Source organism: Eucyclogobius newberryi, unplaced genomic scaffold (assembly GCF_026437365.1).
Source record: "Eucyclogobius newberryi isolate DKJ021-1_F unplaced genomic scaffold, fEucNew1.0.hap1 SCAF_9, whole genome shotgun sequence".
NCBI lineage: Eukaryota > Metazoa > Chordata > Actinopteri > Gobiiformes > Gobiidae > Eucyclogobius > Eucyclogobius newberryi.
Window position 1 is genome coordinate 39,013,391 of NW_027316532.1, and position 18,144 is coordinate 39,031,534.

General features: G+C 41.6%; 1 protein-coding gene across 2 annotated transcripts in view; it reads left to right on the top strand.

The window, feature by feature from the left end:
• Nucleotides 1–18,144, top strand: part of LOC140353983 (cadherin-24-like) — a 52,881-nt gene that overhangs the window by 30,037 nt on the left and 4,700 nt on the right. For both annotated transcript variants that reach the window (XM_072438784.1, XM_072438785.1), the window contains exons 8-10: nt 2,330–2,451; nt 12,933–13,050; nt 17,148–17,456. In XM_072438784.1, the coding sequence (XP_072294885.1) occupies nt 2,330–2,451; nt 12,933–13,050; nt 17,148–17,456 (549 nt within the window). The remainder of the gene's footprint in view (nt 1–2,329; nt 2,452–12,932; nt 13,051–17,147; nt 17,457–18,144) is intronic.

Sequence of the window (18,144 nt, forward strand, 5' to 3'; positions counted from 1 at the left end):
TAGTATATTCAGTAGTAGTATTCAATATTGGCTATGAAAAATATTTATGGTCAAATTGATTAATTTTAACTGAAAATGTAAAAGTAATAGTTATCCTTACTAATTTATCTTTTACTGCTCCCAACTGTTCCTTCTTGCCAAAGTGACAAAACAAGTTATATTAAATTAAACAAATAGCATAAGCATTGCTTGATTAACAATTAACACTGATAAAACAAACATGTTATTCCCAGAGAATGAACAGAACGAGAAGTGAAGGTCCAAACCTCGCTCTAGTGAAGAGACTGTGTTTCTGCAACTTTGCCACTTTTGTATAAAAATATATAGTATTATTCTATAACAGACGTAATTATAATATGTCTGGTTATTTTTCACTACAAATAGTCTAATGATGCTTTTTAAATAAATTGAAATGTTTTACTGCTCTATTAAAAGTTAATTACAATATAAATGTTTGTTCTGATCAGAACATCACACACTGGACTCCTGCATGAAACAATGCTGCGATGTGATTGGCTGATGGACCTCACGTGCATAAACCTTTACGTTCCTCTTATTCCACGTTAAGAAGTCAAAGTAAAACAGACATCACGAGTCACGATTGATCTCACACATGGTGATGTGAGAGAGAGGGACGCAAACTCAAACCGCTCATCTCTAACTGAGGCTGCTCAGGGGCCCGGGACAGGGGCCCGGGACAGGGGCCCGGGACAGGGGCCCGGGACAGGGGCCCGGGACAGGGGCCGCACACTGTTCACTCCAAAGTCTCACATCAGAGGTTCTGGACGAGACGGCGCTCGTCCGGACCGGATCTCCGCCTCTTAGTGACCCGGGGCATAGAGGCCCCTCACCGGCCTCACCTGCAGCTGACACTACGGGGCTGGTGTAAATATTAATCTTATTATCTTTCATTCACACATATTGTGCGCGGGGCAGAGCTCTCGTCGCCTCCAGCCTGAGCGAACTAACGTGACAGAATCGTGTTGTTTCAAACAGCAGCATTAACCGTCTCTTTGTAAGAGAAGTTCAAAACCTGGAGAGTGTTGTTGAGTTTGCAGTTTCTTTACATCGTCAAGAAGTTTCTTCTTTTGTTTTTCGGCACCAGGAGATATATTCCTCTGGACATGAGGACCACGCAGGGACCACGTTGTGTAGTGTTTATGTTTTGCTCTCGAGCTCCTCGCGCACAATGAAGTTGACCAATCAGAGCAGGTTTGGTGCCTTGGTTGCCAGATTGTCATTACAAATAAATGCGGTTTGTGCCTTATATGTTACCGCTGTGTGCGCTGCCGCGCCAGCAGCGCTACTACACTAGTGGCGCACGCTGCGCTTGCACTTCGCATAAGACGGGTTGCCAGATTGGGGGCCCTATTAACGCCTCGGGGCCCTACGCGGCTGCTTATAGGCTGGGCCGGCCCTGTGTGCCACCCACATAATGACATATGCACCTGATTATTACTTTAAAAATCTTGAATCAAAACAACCTCACAGTGGCGAAGAAGCAGCTCGCTCGCACTGGAAGCAGCTCGCTCACACTGGAAGCAGCTCGCTCGCACTGGAAGCAGCTCGCTCTCACTGGAAGCAGCTCGCTCACACTGGAAGTAGCTCGCTCTGAGTGGAAGCAGCTCGCTCGCACTGGAAGCAGCTCGCTCGCACTGGAAGCAGCTCGCTCGCAGTGGAAGCAGCTCGCTCGCACTGGAAGCAGCTCTCTCGCACTGGAAGCAGCTCGCTCGCACTGGAAGCAGCTGGAAGCAGCTCGCTCGCACTGGAAGCAGCTCCCTCGCAGTGGAAGCAGCTCGCTCGCACTGGAAGCAGCTTGCTCGCAGTGGAAGCAGCTCATTCGCACTGGAAACAGCTCGCTCGCACTGGAAGCAGCTCCCTCGCAGTGGAAGCAGCTCGCTCGCACTGGAAGCAGCTCGCTCGCACTGGAAGCAGCTCCCTCGCACTGGAAGCAGCTCGCTCGCACTGGAAGCAGCTCCCTCGCACTGGAAGCAGCTCGCTCGCACTGGAAGCAGCTCGCTCGCACTGGAAGCAGCTCCCTCGCAGTGGAAGCAGCTCGCTTGCAGTGGAAGCAGCTTGCTCACACTGGAAGTAGCTCGTTCGCATTGGAAGCAGCTTGCTCGCAGTGGAAGCAGCTCGTTCGCATTGGAAGCAGCTTGCTCGCAGTGGCGAGGAAGCAGCTTCCTAGTTCCTGTAGTTCTATGATGGGGCACGGTGGCGCCATGAGAACTCTTTGTAGAACAAGTTCTTGAGTTTCAGAGGTAATGCAATCCGAGCTCTTAATGATCCATCCGTCTTATGTTGTCTGGTGTTTTTCTCTTTCCTTCAGACAATCATAACCTGGTGTCCCGGGTTGTGGTCGCCATAGAGACCCTGGACCAGAATGACAACGCTCCTGAGCTGGACCGACAGTACTCCACTTCAGTGTGTGACTCCAGCGCTCCGGGACAGGTCTGCTCCCAAATACATCCTCTGTTTCAATCCATGCACCACCTTTCATCTGACCCATCTGACCCGTCTGACCCATCCGACCCATCCGACCCATCTGACCCATCCGACCCATCTGACCCATCCGACCCATCTGACCCATCCGACCCATCTGACCCATCTGACCCATCCGACCCATCTGACCCATCCGACCCATCTGACCAATCCGACCCATCTGACCCATCTGACCCAGCCGACCCATCTGACCCATCCGACCCAGCTGACCCATCCGACCCATCTGACCCATCTGACCCATCCGACCCATCTGACCCATCCGACCCATCTGACCCATCCGACCCATCTGACCCATCTGACCCATCCGACCCATCTGACCCATCCGACCCATCTGACCCATCCGACCCATCTGACCCATCTGACCCAGCCGACCCATCTGACCCATCCGACCCAGCTGACCCATCCGACCCATCTGACCCATCTGACCCATCCGACCCATCTGACCCATCCGACCCAGCTGACCCATCCGACCCAGCTGACCATGTTATTAGAAGTTTGACCTGTGCACCAGATGCACAGAACCAGAGGAGAAATCATAGAAGAATCGTGTTTGTACGAAGGAGGTGAAGATTCTGTTGGTTGAATGTGACATAACCCAAATCCTGCTGGTTCTTTTACTAGTTTATGCTGCTGTTGTGTGGTTTGTTATTATTATTATTTATGCTGGTTACCTTATGGTAAACTATTGATATTCATCAGCACTACTTATTTGTTATAAGGCATTTACTAGCATTTATAATACCTTTATAACCATAAAAACATTTTAAATACCTTATTAGTTCTTATAAACAAATAATGAGTGTGTATTAATGCATTAGAATGTGTTTATAAGTCATCTTGAAACTGTTTTATAAAATCTAAAAGACTTTTTCAACTTTCATCTGAAAACCATAATCCAAATGTACAAAGGAATTTTATTTTTAATCATCATCACTTAGTGTCCACAAGAGGACTTGAGTTATATAGTTTATATTAGTAATATATAGTGTTGCTGGCTGCAGAAATAGGCATCAAAGTAAAATTAAAGCCGCAAGCGGCATCCAACGGCCCTCGCGGGCCGCCGGCCTTCCGACTCTGCTCTCTGCATTTTACAGAGATGGCGCTAACGCGCCGTCATTGTCTGAGAACTAAGACAGCGACACATTGGACATGTACAACGCTGTGCTTAACCAGTGCAAATGAACACAAATGTCGGTCGAGACCGTGACACTTGGAATAAAAATATGGATAACTTTTGATGCCCCGCTTGTGTAGATGATTTTCCCCAAAAATGAACTTGATCGGGTATTCATCCTAGGAAGAGTTCGTTAAAATGTGAAGCGGAAAAATGTGGTCATTTTAGAGATTTAGCTGTTTTCCCATTTGTGACATATATTTGCGGGTCCGCCACACAGAGACCGTAGCACTTAGAATCAAAATTAGGATAACTTTTGATGCCCCGCTTGTGTAGATGATTTTCCCCAAATATGAGTTTGATCAGACAATCGCCCTAGAAGGAGGAGAAAATGTGGTGATTTGAGCGATTTTGCGATTTTCCCATAAGGATAGCATGGGATGTTTCTGTCATCGCTATGGTTACGCCGTACAAAATATGACTTTGGCTCTCATACTGTTATGATTAAGATGGCAAATGAGAATTTTGTGCAAAATGTCATGTCATTTGGAAAAACTCTATTGTTTATATGCCACTCCGAAGGCCAAATAGTCAGAATTCTGGGAAACGTTTGCGGCTCCGTCGCACAGAGACCGTAAAAGTAATCCTTAAAATTTGGATAACTTTAGATGCCCCACTTGTCTAGAGGACGTACACCGATTTTGAGGTCGGTGGGCAAAACGCACTAGGAGGAGTTTGATAAAGTGTAAAACATAAAAATGTGGTAATTTGAGAGATTTTGCGGTTTTCCGATAGGGATAACATGGGATGTTTCTGTCATCGCTACGACTACGCCGTAAAAATGAAGGCATTTGTCTGATTGGCTTTTTTGATCGGGACGGCAAAATAAAATTTTGGGTAAAGTCTAGAACATTTTGGTAAAACAAATGTTTGACCTTCTATGTTAATTTAAAGGTCACTCTGTAGGGGGCGCTATCGCGGCCATTTCAATTTTGTCAGCCTAAACTGGTCCAAACTAGAAAGTTTAACAACTGATTCAAATTTGGTCCTAATCGGACTGGTTTTGATCAAAAGGGAGCAATTTTTAGATTAGCAATATCCCAAAATAAGTGGTCCAACTTTGCGGCTGCGCCGCACACAGACCATAAAAGGTATACCAAAAATTTGGATAACTTTAGATGCCCCACTTGTCCAGAGGACGTACGCCGATTTTGAAGTCGGTGGGCAAAACGCCCTAGGAGGAGTTCGTCAAAGTTTGACGTGAACAAAATGGCTTACTCAGCTTGTTATCATTTTCAAAGGAAGATGGCGGGCATAGGGTAATTCTGGGGGCGTGGCCACAGTAATATTTTTTTTTGTCCTCAAGAGAGGAATGCGTGTCCCAAATTTCGTAGCTCTACGACAAAGTTGACCTCGGGGCGTCTCCCATAGGCACAATGTATTTTGACTTTTGTCGGTGGCGCTGTCGCGCCATTTTTTAACGAAAAAAAAAATGGCCCAGAAAAAATCAAATTTTTCGCCGATTCTGAATTTTGGGCAAAGTTTGGTGAGTTTTTGAGCATGTTCAGGGGGTCAAATTAGAGCTCAAAAAGCAGAAGAACAAGAATTAAAGCCGCAAGCGGCATCCAACGGCCCTCGCGGGCCGCCGGCCTTCCGACTCTGCGCTTTCGACTTGATAAAGATGGCGCCCTTAGTGTGTGTTGAATTAAAAAAGAACTTGACAGACGGCGACACATTGGACATGGCCAATCCAGTGCAAATGAACACAAGTGTCAGTCAAATGTGCTGCTCCGCCGCACAGAGACCGTAGCACTTAGAATATAAATATGGATAACTTTTGATGCTCCGCTTGTGTAGATGATATTTCCCAAAGTAAAGCTTGATCGAGCTATTTCCCATGGAGGAGTTTGTTAAAGTGTGAAGCGTAAATGTGAACATTTCAAAGATTTGGCGTTTTCCCATCTGTGACAGTATATTTGCAGCTCCACGGCACAGAGACCGTATCACTTAAAATCAAAAGATGGATAAGTTTTGATGCCTCACTTGTGTAGATGATTTTCCCCAAATATGAACTTGATCGGGCTTTCGCACTAGGAGGAGTTTGTTAAAGTGTGAAGCATAAAAATGTGGTCATTTTAGAGATTTCGCTGTTTTCCCATTTCTGACATATATTTGCGGGTCCGCCACACAGAGACCGTAGCACTTAGAATCAAAATATGGATAACTTTTGATGCCTCGCTTGTGTAGATGATTTTCCCCAAATATGAGTTTGATCAGACAATCACCCTAGGAGCAGTTCGTTAAAGTGTGAAGCGTAAAAATGTGGTGATTTGAGCAATTTCGCGATTTTCCCATAAGGATATCATGGGAGGTTTCCGTCATGGCTACGGCTACGCCGTAAAAATTAAGGCATAGGTTTGATTGGCCTTTTGCTCGGGACCCCAAAATAGAATTTTGGGCAAAGTTTAGAACATTTGTGTAAAACCAGTTTTTGTCCATCAATGTTCACTCAAAGGCAACTCTGTAGGGGGCGCTATCGCATCCATTTCAATTTTGTCATGCTAAACTGGTCCAAACTTGAAAGTTTAACAACTGATTCAAATTTGGTCCTAATTGGACTCCATCCATTTTCTACCACTTGTTCCCTTTCGGGCTCGCGGGTGACTGGAGCCTATCCCAGTGACTTCGGGCCTTAGGCGGGGTACACCCTGGACAGTGGCCAACTTGTCGCAGGGCTGACACAGAGACATAGACATTACAGACAGTTCACGCTCACATTCATTCACTAGGGCCAATTTTTTAGAGTCGCCAATTTTACCTAACACATGCATGTCTTTGGACGGTGGGAGGAAGCCGGAGAACCCGGAGAGAACCCACGATAACACGGGGAGAACATGCAGACTCCACCCAGAGAGATCATGTGATGTTGGTCTGGTCCGGGAATCGAACCCATGATCTCCTTCTTGGGAGGCAAGAGCGCTAACCGCCTTTGCCACCGTGCACCCCCCTAATCGGACTCGTTTTGATCAAATAGGAGCAATTTTTAGATCTGCAATATTCCAAAATAAGTTGTCCAACTTTGCGGCTGCGCCGCACACAGACCGGTAAAGGTATCTAAAAAAATTGGATAACTTTAGATGCCCCACTTGTCCAGAGGACGTACGCCGATTTTGAAGTCGTTGGGCAAAACGCCCTAGGAGGAGTTCGTCAAAGTTTGACGTGAACAAAATGGCTAACACAGCGTGTTTTCATTTTCAAAGGAAGATGGCGGCCATAGGGTAAGTCTGGGGGCGTGGCCACAATATTTATTTTTTTTTGTCCTCACGAGAGGAATGCGTGTCCCGAATTTTGTAGCTTTACGCCAAAGTTGACCTCGGGGCGTCTCCCATAGGCGCAATGTATTTTGACTTTTGTCGGTGGCGCTGTCGCGCCATTTTTTAACGAAAAAAAAAATGGCCCAGAAAAAACAAAATTTTTCGCCGATTCTGAATTTTGGGCAAAGTTTGGTGAGTTTTTGAGCATGTTCAGGGGGTCATATTAGAGCTCAAAAAGCAGAAGAACAAGAAAAATAATAAAAATTAAAGCCGCAAGCGGCATCCAACGACCCTCGCGGGCCGCCGGCCTTCCGACTCTGCTCTCTGCATTTTACAGAGATGGCGCTAACGCAATTATCTAAGAACTAAGACAGCGACACATTGGACATGTGGACAACCAGTGCAAATGAACACAAATGTCGGTCAAATATGCAGCTCCAGCGCACAGAGACCGTGACACTTGGAATAAAAATATGGATAACTTTTGATGCTCCGCTTGTGTAGATTATTTTTCCCAAATATGAGCTTGATCGAGCTATTGCCCACAGAGGAGTTCATTAAAGTGTGAAGCATAAATGTGAACATTTCAAGGATTTGGCGTTTTTCCCATTTGTGACATATATTTGCAGCTCCACGGCACAGAGACCGTAGCACTTAAAATCAAAATATGGATAACTTTTGATGCCCCATTTGTGTAGATGATTTCCCCAAATATGAGCTTGATCGGGCAATCGGCCTAGGAGGAGTTGGTGAAAGTGTGAAGCGTGAAAATGTGGTCATTTTAGAGATTTCGCTGTTTTCCCATTTCTGACATATATTTGCGGGTCCGCCACACAGAGACCGTAGCACTTAGAATCAAAATATGGATAAGTTTTGATGCCCCGCTTGTATAGATGATTTTTCCCAAATATGAGCTTGATCGGACAATCGCCCTAGGAGGAGTTTGTTAAAGTGTGAAGTGTAAAAATGTGGTGATTTGAGCGATTCTACGATTTTCCCATAAGGATAACATGGGATGTTTCTGTCAACGCTACGGTTACGCCGTACAAAATATGACTTTGGCTCTCAGCGTGTTTTCATTTTCAAAGGAAGATGGCGGCCATAGGGTAAGTCTGGGGGCGTGGCCACAATAATATTTGTTTTTTGTCCTCACAAGAGGAATGCGTGTTCCGAATTTCGTAGCTTTACGACAAAGTTGACCTCGGGGCGTCTCCCATAGGCGCAATGTATTTTGACTTTTGTTGGTGGCGCTGTCGCGCCATTTTTTTAGGAAAAAAAAAATGGCCCAGAAAAAACTAAATTTTTCGCCGATTCTGAATTTAGGGCAAAGTTTGGTGAGTTTTTGAGCATGTTCAGGGGGTCAAATTAGAGTTCAAAGCGATGAAGAACAAGAAAAATTAAAGCCGCAAGCGGCATCCAACGGCCCTCGCGGGCCGCCGGCCTTCCGACTCTGCGCTTTCGACTTGATAAAGATGGCGCCCTTATTGTGTGTTGAATAAAAAAAGAACTTGACAGACGGCGACACAATTGACATGGCCAATCCAGTGCAAATCAACACAAGTGTCAGTCAAATTTGCTGCGCCGCCGCACAGAGACCGTAGCACTTAGAATATAAATATGGATAACTTTTGATGCCGCGCTTGTGTAGATGATTTTTCCCAAAGTAGAGCTTGATCGAGCTATTGCCCACGGAGGAGTTTGTTAAAGTGTGAAGCGTAAATGTGAACATTTCAGAGATTTCGCTGTTTTCCCATTTCTGACATATATTTGCGGGTCCGCCACACAGAGACCGTAGCACTTAGAATCAAAATATGGATAAGTTTTGATGCCCCGCTTGTGTAGATGATATTCTCCAAATATGAACTTGATCGGACAATCGCCCTAGGAGGAGTTCGTTAAAGTGTGAAGCGTAAAAATGTGGTGATTTGAGCAATTCTATGATTTTCCCATAAGGATAACATGGGATGTTTCTGTCATCGCTACGGTTACGCCGTACAAAATATGACTTTGGCTCTCATACTTTTGTGATCAGGATGGCAAATTAGAATTTTGTTCAAAATATCATGTCATTTGGAAAAACTCTATTGTTTATAGGCCACTCTGAAGGCCAAATAGTCAGAATTCTGGGAAACGTTTGCGGCTCCGTCGCGCAGAGACCGTAAAAGCTATCCTTAAAATTTGGATAACTTTAGATGCCCCACTTATCTAGAGGACGTACACCGATTTTGAGGTCGGTGGGCAAAACGCACTAGGAGGACTTCGTTAAAGTGTAAAACATAAAAATGTGGATATTCGAGAGATTTAGCGGTTTTCCCATAGGGATAACATGGGAGGTTTATGTCATCGCTACGACTACGCCGTAAAAATTAAGGCATTTGTCTGATTGGCTTTTTTGATCGCGACGCCAAAATAGAATTTTGGGTAAAGTTTAGAAAATTTTGGTAAAACTAATTTTTGACCTTCAATGTTAATTTAAAGGTCACTCTGTAGGGGGCGCTATCGCGCCCATTTCAATTTTGTCATCATAAACTGGTCCAAACTAGAAAGTTGAACAACTGATTCAAATTTGGTCCTAATCGGACTTGTTTTGATCAAATGGGAACAATTTTTAGATCTGCAATATCCCAAAATAAGTTGTCCAACTTTGCGGCTGCGCCGCACACAGACCGTAAAAGGTATCTCAAAAAATTGGATAACTTTAGATGCCCCACTTGTCCAGAGGACGTCCGCCGATTTTGAAGTCGGTGGGCAAAACGCCCTAGGAGGAGTTCGTCAAAGTTTGACGTGAACAAAATGGCTAACACAGCGTGTTTTCATTTTCAAAGGAAGATGGCGGGCATAGGGTAATTCTGGGGGCGTGGCCACAATAATATTTTTTTTTTGTCCTCACGAGAGGAATGTGTGTTCCGAATTTCGTAGCTCTACGACAAAGTTGACCTCGGGGCGTCTCCCATAGGCGCAATGTATTTTGACTTTTGTCGGTGGCGAATCGGCGAAAAAACTAAATTTTTCGCCGATTCTGAATTTTGGGCAAAGTTTGGTGAGTTTTTGAGCATGTTCAGGGGGTCAAATTAGAGTTCAAAGCGATGAAGAACAAGAAAAATAATAATAATATTTTTAGCAAAAACAATATAGCCGTTTCCACTATAACAACTAATTATACATCGTTTGAAAGCTCTAAGCCTTCCCGATGCCGCCATGGGGTGGAATCATCATTACGAGCGCTTACGCGCTCGTCACTCCCTATTCCGTCGGGATGCCCCGCCCACTCCCCATAGACTTCCATTGATTTGAGCAGATACAAGCATGGCCCATGCCTGCGGCATGGATTCTCGCGTACGGGACGATGCCAGGAGGGTTCTTGGAGGAATGCAGCGCTTCGCGCTGCTGTTGTCAACAATTTGTGAATGGGCTACGCCCATTCACTAATTGTTGACTATTTCTGTCATAGCAGGAGTAAGTATGCATGATCCATGCCTTCGGCATGGGCTAGTTCACTGTACTTGCCAGGGGCGACGGGGTACCAAACATGCGGGCTGCGCCCGCATGTTTGGTCAGACAGTTGCAACGCTGCCGAAGGCAGCGTTGCGGGAGCAATAGGCCCTCCGCCCTGCTGGGGCTCGGGCCTAAAAATAATGATCGGCCCTCGCCACGCCGCTACGCCGCCACGTCGCAAGAGGTCCTTTTATTACGCCTACTGCTGAATCTGTGACGCTGACTCATCTTCTCCCCTTTGTTTTACCATCAAAAAGCTATTTTATTTCGAATTCTTGGCAAAATGTGCGGCTTTGCCCCACAGACACCGTGACTTTTTGAATAAAAAATTGGATAACTTTTGATGGTCCTGAAGATGAGTCTCACCAAATTTCAGGTTAATAGGGCTGACGCCCTGAGGGGGAGGAGTTTGTGAAAGTATAAAGTGTAAACATGTTCTGGCGATTTCCCCATTGGAATAACATGGGAGGTTTCAGTCATCGCTACGGCAAAACCATAACAATTATGACATGGGTCTCATTGACTTTTTTGATGGGGATGCTAAAATTGAGTTTTATGTCAAATTTCATATAATTTCGCAAAACTAAACATTTAACATCCATATAAAATCTGTAGGGGGCGCTGTGGCGCCAAATGAATTTATTTCACTTCAAGTAGGTTTAGGGCAAAGAGTTTAACAACTGATTCTAATTTGACGCAATTCAGACTTTATCTGCGCAAACGGCAGAAATGTTAAATTTGGGAGATTTCTGAAATTCTAGCTACAGTTTGCGGCTTCGCCGCTCAGAGACCGTGACAGGGTCAATGTCATTTGAATAACTTTTAATGTCCCACTCCTCAGCACCATTTTCACCAAATTTCAGCTTTTTAGGGCCAACGCCCTGGGAGGAGTTCGTAAAAGTACGACGTTTGGAAAAACTCCCGAGTCATGCTTAGCCATTTTTGAAGCAATATGGCCGACATGTGGTTGGGCGGACGGCGTTGCCGCAATAATATTTTTTACTTCTCTTGTCACCATCTACCCCTGCGCCAAATTTCATGATTCTACGATCAGATTTTTTTTGGGTCATTTCCCATCTCTCAATGCATTTTTGGTACATTTGGGGGCGCTGACGCGCCAATTTTTTTTAATTTTAGAAAAAGGAAATAGCCAGAATGTAGAGAGGCACGATTTTTAGAGGTGTGCTAATTTTTGTGACTTTTCGTCAATGTTCACTGGGTGAAAAATAGGGGGGTTGGTCCCAAGAAGAAGAAGAAGAAAGAAAGAAAGAAAGAAAGAATAATATTCCGATGCGAAAACAATGTTTCCCATTTTTCAAATATCATGAACTATACATTTTCGGAAAGCGCTCGCACTTTCCTACCTCATGGTGTGGGTCCCTGGTCACTGACGGGTACTTTCGTTAATTTTGAGTGGGCTCCGCCCACTTTGTGTTTTTGGCCCTCTATACAGTAATAATGTTCAATTTTTGCATTACATGCTTATATGCACGGAACATGCAAGAGATGGGGAACGTATTCGTGAGCTACTTAGCGCAAATGAGTGCTTTATATGGGGATGACGACCGCGAACTTTCGCAGCCGTGCTTCGCACGGCCTTACGAGATTAATAGGCCTCTCGCCAGCTTGTGGCGCTCGGGCCTAATAATAATATTTTTAGCATGACTTGATCAATTAAACCAACAGTGTTTTGTTTGACTTTGTTTGTCGCTAAGTGTTACATTATAGAGTTGTGTAAAGGACACGATTATTCCAGAGTAAAATCTGTGTTTAGTCCCACTGAACTCCAGTGATTATACTGATAGTTTCTGTGTGAGGGTCTGGGTGAAGAAGACTTCATGTGTTTTGAGTTCTTGTTTGCTAAATTCAGCCATTTGTCAAATAGCAAATAATCTTCAAATCAGTAAATGGCAGGTCCTGACTGAGGCAATTCACATAACTTGATGCATAAATCCCATTACGGGTAATATTTGCCCTCTGTTTATTTCTGATATATCTGAATATATTATTTTCTACACTTAATGAAGTGCAGTGTTTTTGGCATCAAATGTATGCGAGTAGAAATAAGTGATGTCCTCTCTTCACTTAGCCCTGTGCACACAACAGCTTTTAGCTCTTACTTTATTTACAATGCTAATATGGCCTTCATAGAGCGCATTAAGGTGGAGACAGACAAGATGGATTTGAAAGTTGTTTAGTGTCTAATTAATTACAGAGTAAATAGAAAAGACCATTCTTGGTGCTCTGTGACCAACGGCATCATTGGATGTGAATCGACCCGTTATGAAAGCCAAAGGTTTCATTGCAAAGAGGAAAGAACATTTTCTTCTTTGATTTTCGGCTCTTCAATTTTCAAAAATAACTTTCAAAAATATAAGAGAAAAAAAAACTGTCTCCACAATCACAAAAAAATGCTGGAGCAAATGGGACTCGCATACATTTTGAGATGTACCACAGAATATGTCTAATGACTTATAACTTAACTTTTCTCTTGTCTTCATGTTCAGGTGGTCCAGGTTCTGCGGGCCATTGACCGGGACCAGGGGGGTCAGGACATTCCCATCCACTTCAGCATCGCTCCAGAGTCCGGCTCCGCCCTCAACCTGTCCATCAAAGAGTCGGGAGGTAACTCACCATCATCTTTTTATTTGACACCAAACATGAAATGTGTTTCATGTGTTTATGAGTGTTTCATGTGTTTATGAGTGTTTCATGTGTTTATGAGTGTTTCATGTGTTTATGTGTGTTTCATGTGTTTATGAGTGTTTCATGTGTTTATGAGTGTTTCATGTGTTTATGTGTGTTTCATGTGTTTATGTGTGTTTCATGTGTTTATGTGTGTTTCATGTGTTTATGAGTGTTTCATGTGTTTATGAGTGTTTCATGTGTTTATGAGTGTTTCATGTGTTTATGAGTGTTTCATGTGTTTATGTGTGTTTCATGTGTTTATGAGTGTTTCATGTGTTTTTGAGTGTTTCATGTGTTTATGTGTGTTTCATGTGTTTATGAGTGTTTCATGTGTTTATGAGTGTTTCATGTGTTTATGAGTGTTTCATGTGTTTATGAGTGTTTCATGTGTTTATGAGTGTTTCATGTGTTTATGAGTGTTTCATGTGTTTATGTGTGTTTCATGTGTTTATGAGTGTTTCATGTGTTTATGTGTGTTTCATGTGTTTATGTGTGTTTCATGTGTTTATGAGTGTTTCATGTGTTTATGTGTGTTTCATGTGTTTATGAGTGTTTCATGTGTTTATGTGTGTTTCATGTGTTTATGAGTGTTTCATGTGTTTATGTGTGTTTCATGTGTTTATGAGTGTTTCATGTGTTTATGTGTGTTTCATGTGTTTATGAGTGTTTCATGTGTTTATGAGTGTTTCATGTGTTTATGTGTGTTTCATGTGTTTATGTGTGTTTCATGTGTTTATGAGTGTTTCATGTGTTTATGAGTGTTTCATGTGTTTATGTGTGTTTCATATGTTTATGTGTGTTTCATGTGTTTATGAGTGTTTCATGTGTTTATGTGTGTTTCATGTGTTTATGTGTGTTTCATGTGTTTATGTGTGTTTCATGTGTTTATGTGTGTTTCATGTGTTTATGTGTGTTTCATGTGTTTATGAGTGTTTCATGTGTTTATGAGTGTTTCATGTGTTTATGAGTGTTTCATGTGTTTATGAGTGTTTCATGTGTTTATGTGTGTTTCATGTGTTTATGAGTATTTCATGTGTTTATGAGTGTTTCATGTGTTTATGAGTGTTTCATGTGTTTATGTGTGTTTCATGTGTTTATGAGTGTTTCATGTGTTTATGTGTGTTTCATGTGTTTATGAGTGTTTCATGTGTTTATGAGTGTTTCATGTGTTTATGTGTGTTTCATGTGTTTATGTGTGTTTCATGTGTTTATGAGTGTTTCATGTGTTTATGAGTGTTTCGTGTGTTTATGAGTGTTTCATGTGTTTATGAGTGTTTCATGTGTTTATGAGTGTTTCGTGTGTTTATGAGTGTTTCATGTGTTTATGAGTGTTTCATGTGTTTATGAGTGTTTCATGTGTTTATGAGTGTTTCATGTGTTTATGTGTGTTTCATGTGTTTATGTGTGTTTCATGTGTTTATGTGTGTTTCATGTGTTTATGAGTGTTTCATGTGTTTATGTGTGTTTCATGTGTTTATGAGTGTTTCATGTGTTTATGTGTGTTTCATGTGTTTATGAGTGTTTCATGTGTTTATGTGTGTTTCATGTGTTTATGTGTGTTTCATGTGTTTATGAGTGTTTCATGTGTTTATGTGTGTTTCATGTGTTTATGTGTGTTTCATGTGTTTATGTGTTTCATGTGTTTATGAGTGTTTCATGTGTTTATGTGTGTTTCATGTGTTTATGTGTGTTTCATGTGTTTATGAGTGTTTCATGTGTTTATGAGTGTTTCATGTGTTTATGAGTGTTTCATGTGTTTATGTGTGTTTCATGTGTTTATGTGTGTTTCATGTGTTTATGTGTGTTTCATGTGTTTATGTGTGTTTCATGTGTTTATGAGTGTTTCATGTGTTTATGTGTGTTTCATGTGTTTATGAGTGTTTCATGTGTTTATGTGTGTTTCATGTGTTTATGAGTGTTTCATGTGTTTATGAGTGTTTCATGTGTTTATGTGTGTTTCATGTGTTTATGAGTGTTTCATGTGTTTGAGTGTTTCATGTGTTTATGAGTGTTTCATGTGTTTATGTGTGTTTCATGTGTTTATGTGTGTTTCATGTGTTTATGTGTGTTTCATGTGTTTATGAGTGTTTCATGTGTTTATGAGTGTTTCATGTGTTTATGTGTGTTTCATGTGTTTATGTGTGTTTCATGTGTTTATGTGTGTTTCATGTGTTTATGAGTGTTTCATGTGTTTATGAGTGTTTCATGTGTTTATGAGTGTTTCATGTGTTTATGAGTGTTTCATGTGTTTATGAGTGTTTGTGTTTATGTGTGTTTCATGTGTTTATGTGTGTTTCATGTGTTTATGAGTGTTTCATGTGTTTATGTGTGTTTCATGTGTTTATGTGTGTTTCATGTGTTTATGAGTGTTTCATGTGTTTATGTGTGTTTCATGTGTTTATGTGTGTTTCATGTGTTTATGTGTGTTTCATGTGTTTATGAGTGTTTCATGTGTTTATGTGTGTTTCATGTGTTTATGTGTGTTTCATGTGTTTATGAGTGTTTCATGTGTTTATGAGTGTTTCATGTGTTTATGAGTGTTTCATGTGTTTATGTGTGTTTCATGTGTTTATGTGTGTTTCATGTGTTTATGAGTGTTTCATGTGTTTATGAGTGTTTCATGTGTTTATGAGTGTTTCATGTGTTTATGTGTGTTTCATGTGTTTATGTGTGTTTCATGTGTTTATGTGTGTTTCATGTGTTTATGTGTGTTTCATGTGTTTATGAGTGTTTCATGTGTTTATGTGTGTTTCATGTGTTTATGAGTGTTTCATGTGTTTATGAGTGTTTCATGTGTTTATGAGTGTTTCATGTGTTTATGTGTGTTTCATGTGTTTATGAGTGTTTCATGTGTTTATGTGTGTTTCATGTGTTTATGAGTGTTTCATGTGTTTATGTGTGTTTCATGTGTTTATGAGTGTTTCATGTGTTTATGAGTGTTTCATGTGTTTATGTGTGTTTCATGTGTTTATGAGTGTTTCATGTGTTTATGTGTGTTTCATGTGTTTATGTGTGTTTCATGTGTTTATGAGTGTTTCATGTGTTTATGTGTGTTTCATGTGTTTATGAGTGTTTCATGTGTTTATGTGTGTTTCATGTGTTTATGAGTGTTTCATGTGTTTATGTGTGTTCCATGTGTTTATGAGTGTTTCATGTGTTTATGTGTGTTTCATGTGTTTATGTGTGTTTCATGTGTTTATGTGTGTTTCATGTGTTTATGTGTGTTTCATGTGTTTATGTGTGTTTCATGTGTTTATGTGTGTTTCATGTGTTTATGAGTGTTTCATGTGTTTATGTGTGTTTCATGTGTTTATGAGTGTTTCATGTGTTTATGTGTGTTTCATGTGTTTATGAGTGTTTCATGTGTTTATGAGTGTTTCATGTGTTTATGAGTGTTTCATGTGTTTGTGTGTGTTTCATGTGTTTATGAGTGTTTCATGTGTTTATGAGTGTTTCATGTGTTTATGAGTGTTTCATGTGTTTATGAGTGTTTCATGTGTTTATGAGTGTTTCATGTGTTTATGAGTGTTTCATGTGTTTGTGTGTGTTTCATGTGTTTATGTGTGTTTCATGTGTTTATGTGTGTTTCATGTGTTTATGAGTGTTTCATGTGTTTATGTGTGTTTCATGTGTTTATGTGTGTTTCATGACTTCTGGTCTTTTAGAAAAAGAGGTTTTCAGAAAACAGCTCAGTTATGGATCAAGAAACCAGTGCTTCCATCTAAAGTTATTTATTCATATCGTTTTAAGAATCGTGTAGCATGTCCAAGTAAGAACCAAACATCTTTTCTCAGGCCAGTAGGTGTGTATTTTAATGTAACTGTTCAGTCAGATGTAAAATATAGTATATAGACATTCCTGGTGTCTCTCCCTGACATTTTTAGTCAGAATCCATAAACACATAAACCGCTGTTGGTCATGCAGTGGATTTGCACTTGTCTCGGCCTTTGTCACGCTTGACTCCAGCCACAAATGTCACTTTGTCACTTTGCGCCTGGCGTGTGTTTAATGTTGTATTTTTGACTCGTGATCAGGTGCGACAGCTAGCCTGGTGCTCCAGTCGGCCCTGGAGCCCCTGCCTGGCTTCTCCTCGGCCTCGCTCGCCATGTACGTGCCAGTGGTGCTGCGTGACGGAGCGTCCGGCCTGACCAACACTGGCACCGTCACCGTGACCGTCTGCCCGTGCCTGCGAGGGGGCATGCAGACCGAAGACAGGGGGCGCCAGAGGGACAGGCGGTGGGAGAGGCACGCCGTGTGTCTGCCCGTCCCGTCCGCCTCGCCCTCGCTCATCTTCAGTCTGGTCACTCTGCTGGCCATGCTGGCGTGTGTCACCACTTTACTCGGTTTGTACCGTTTATGTGACGGCTGCTGCTAAATATGATCAGAAGTGAATATAAAAAAGCAACAATTATTGAAATTGACAAATACTGAATTTAACTTAATGTGAAAAAACATTTAGAAAGAAATAAGAGACATTAAATAACTCACAATGGCCAAATCTTCAGTTTTTTTATTACATATTCATTTGACTTACACTACAAATATGCTCTGATCGTTTACAAGGGCTGCAACTAACGAATGTTTTAATAATCGACTAATTAATAATTACTCGACTATTTAAGCAATTATTTCTATTGTACATTGCGAATCGTTAAATTCATTAACAACCAAATAAAGGTTGAAATACAGTGACTGATGCTTCTAGATCGAGAATATTGAGAAATTCTTTGTTCTTTTCTACATTTTGTTTTAATAATGTTGCACTGTCCAGAAAACAATTACCAAATTACGACTATTATAATATATTGTTTTTTATAGTCGACTAGTCACAATTAGTCAATGAATAGTTGCTTCCCCACAGGTTACAGTTATAGATGAATAAACAGTTATAGATGAATAAACAGTTATAGATGAATAAACAGTTATAGATGAATAAACAGTTATAGATGAATAAACAGTTATAGATGAATAAACAGTTATAGATGAATAAATATCCATAACAAGTACATTTGCATCGCATGGACACATTTA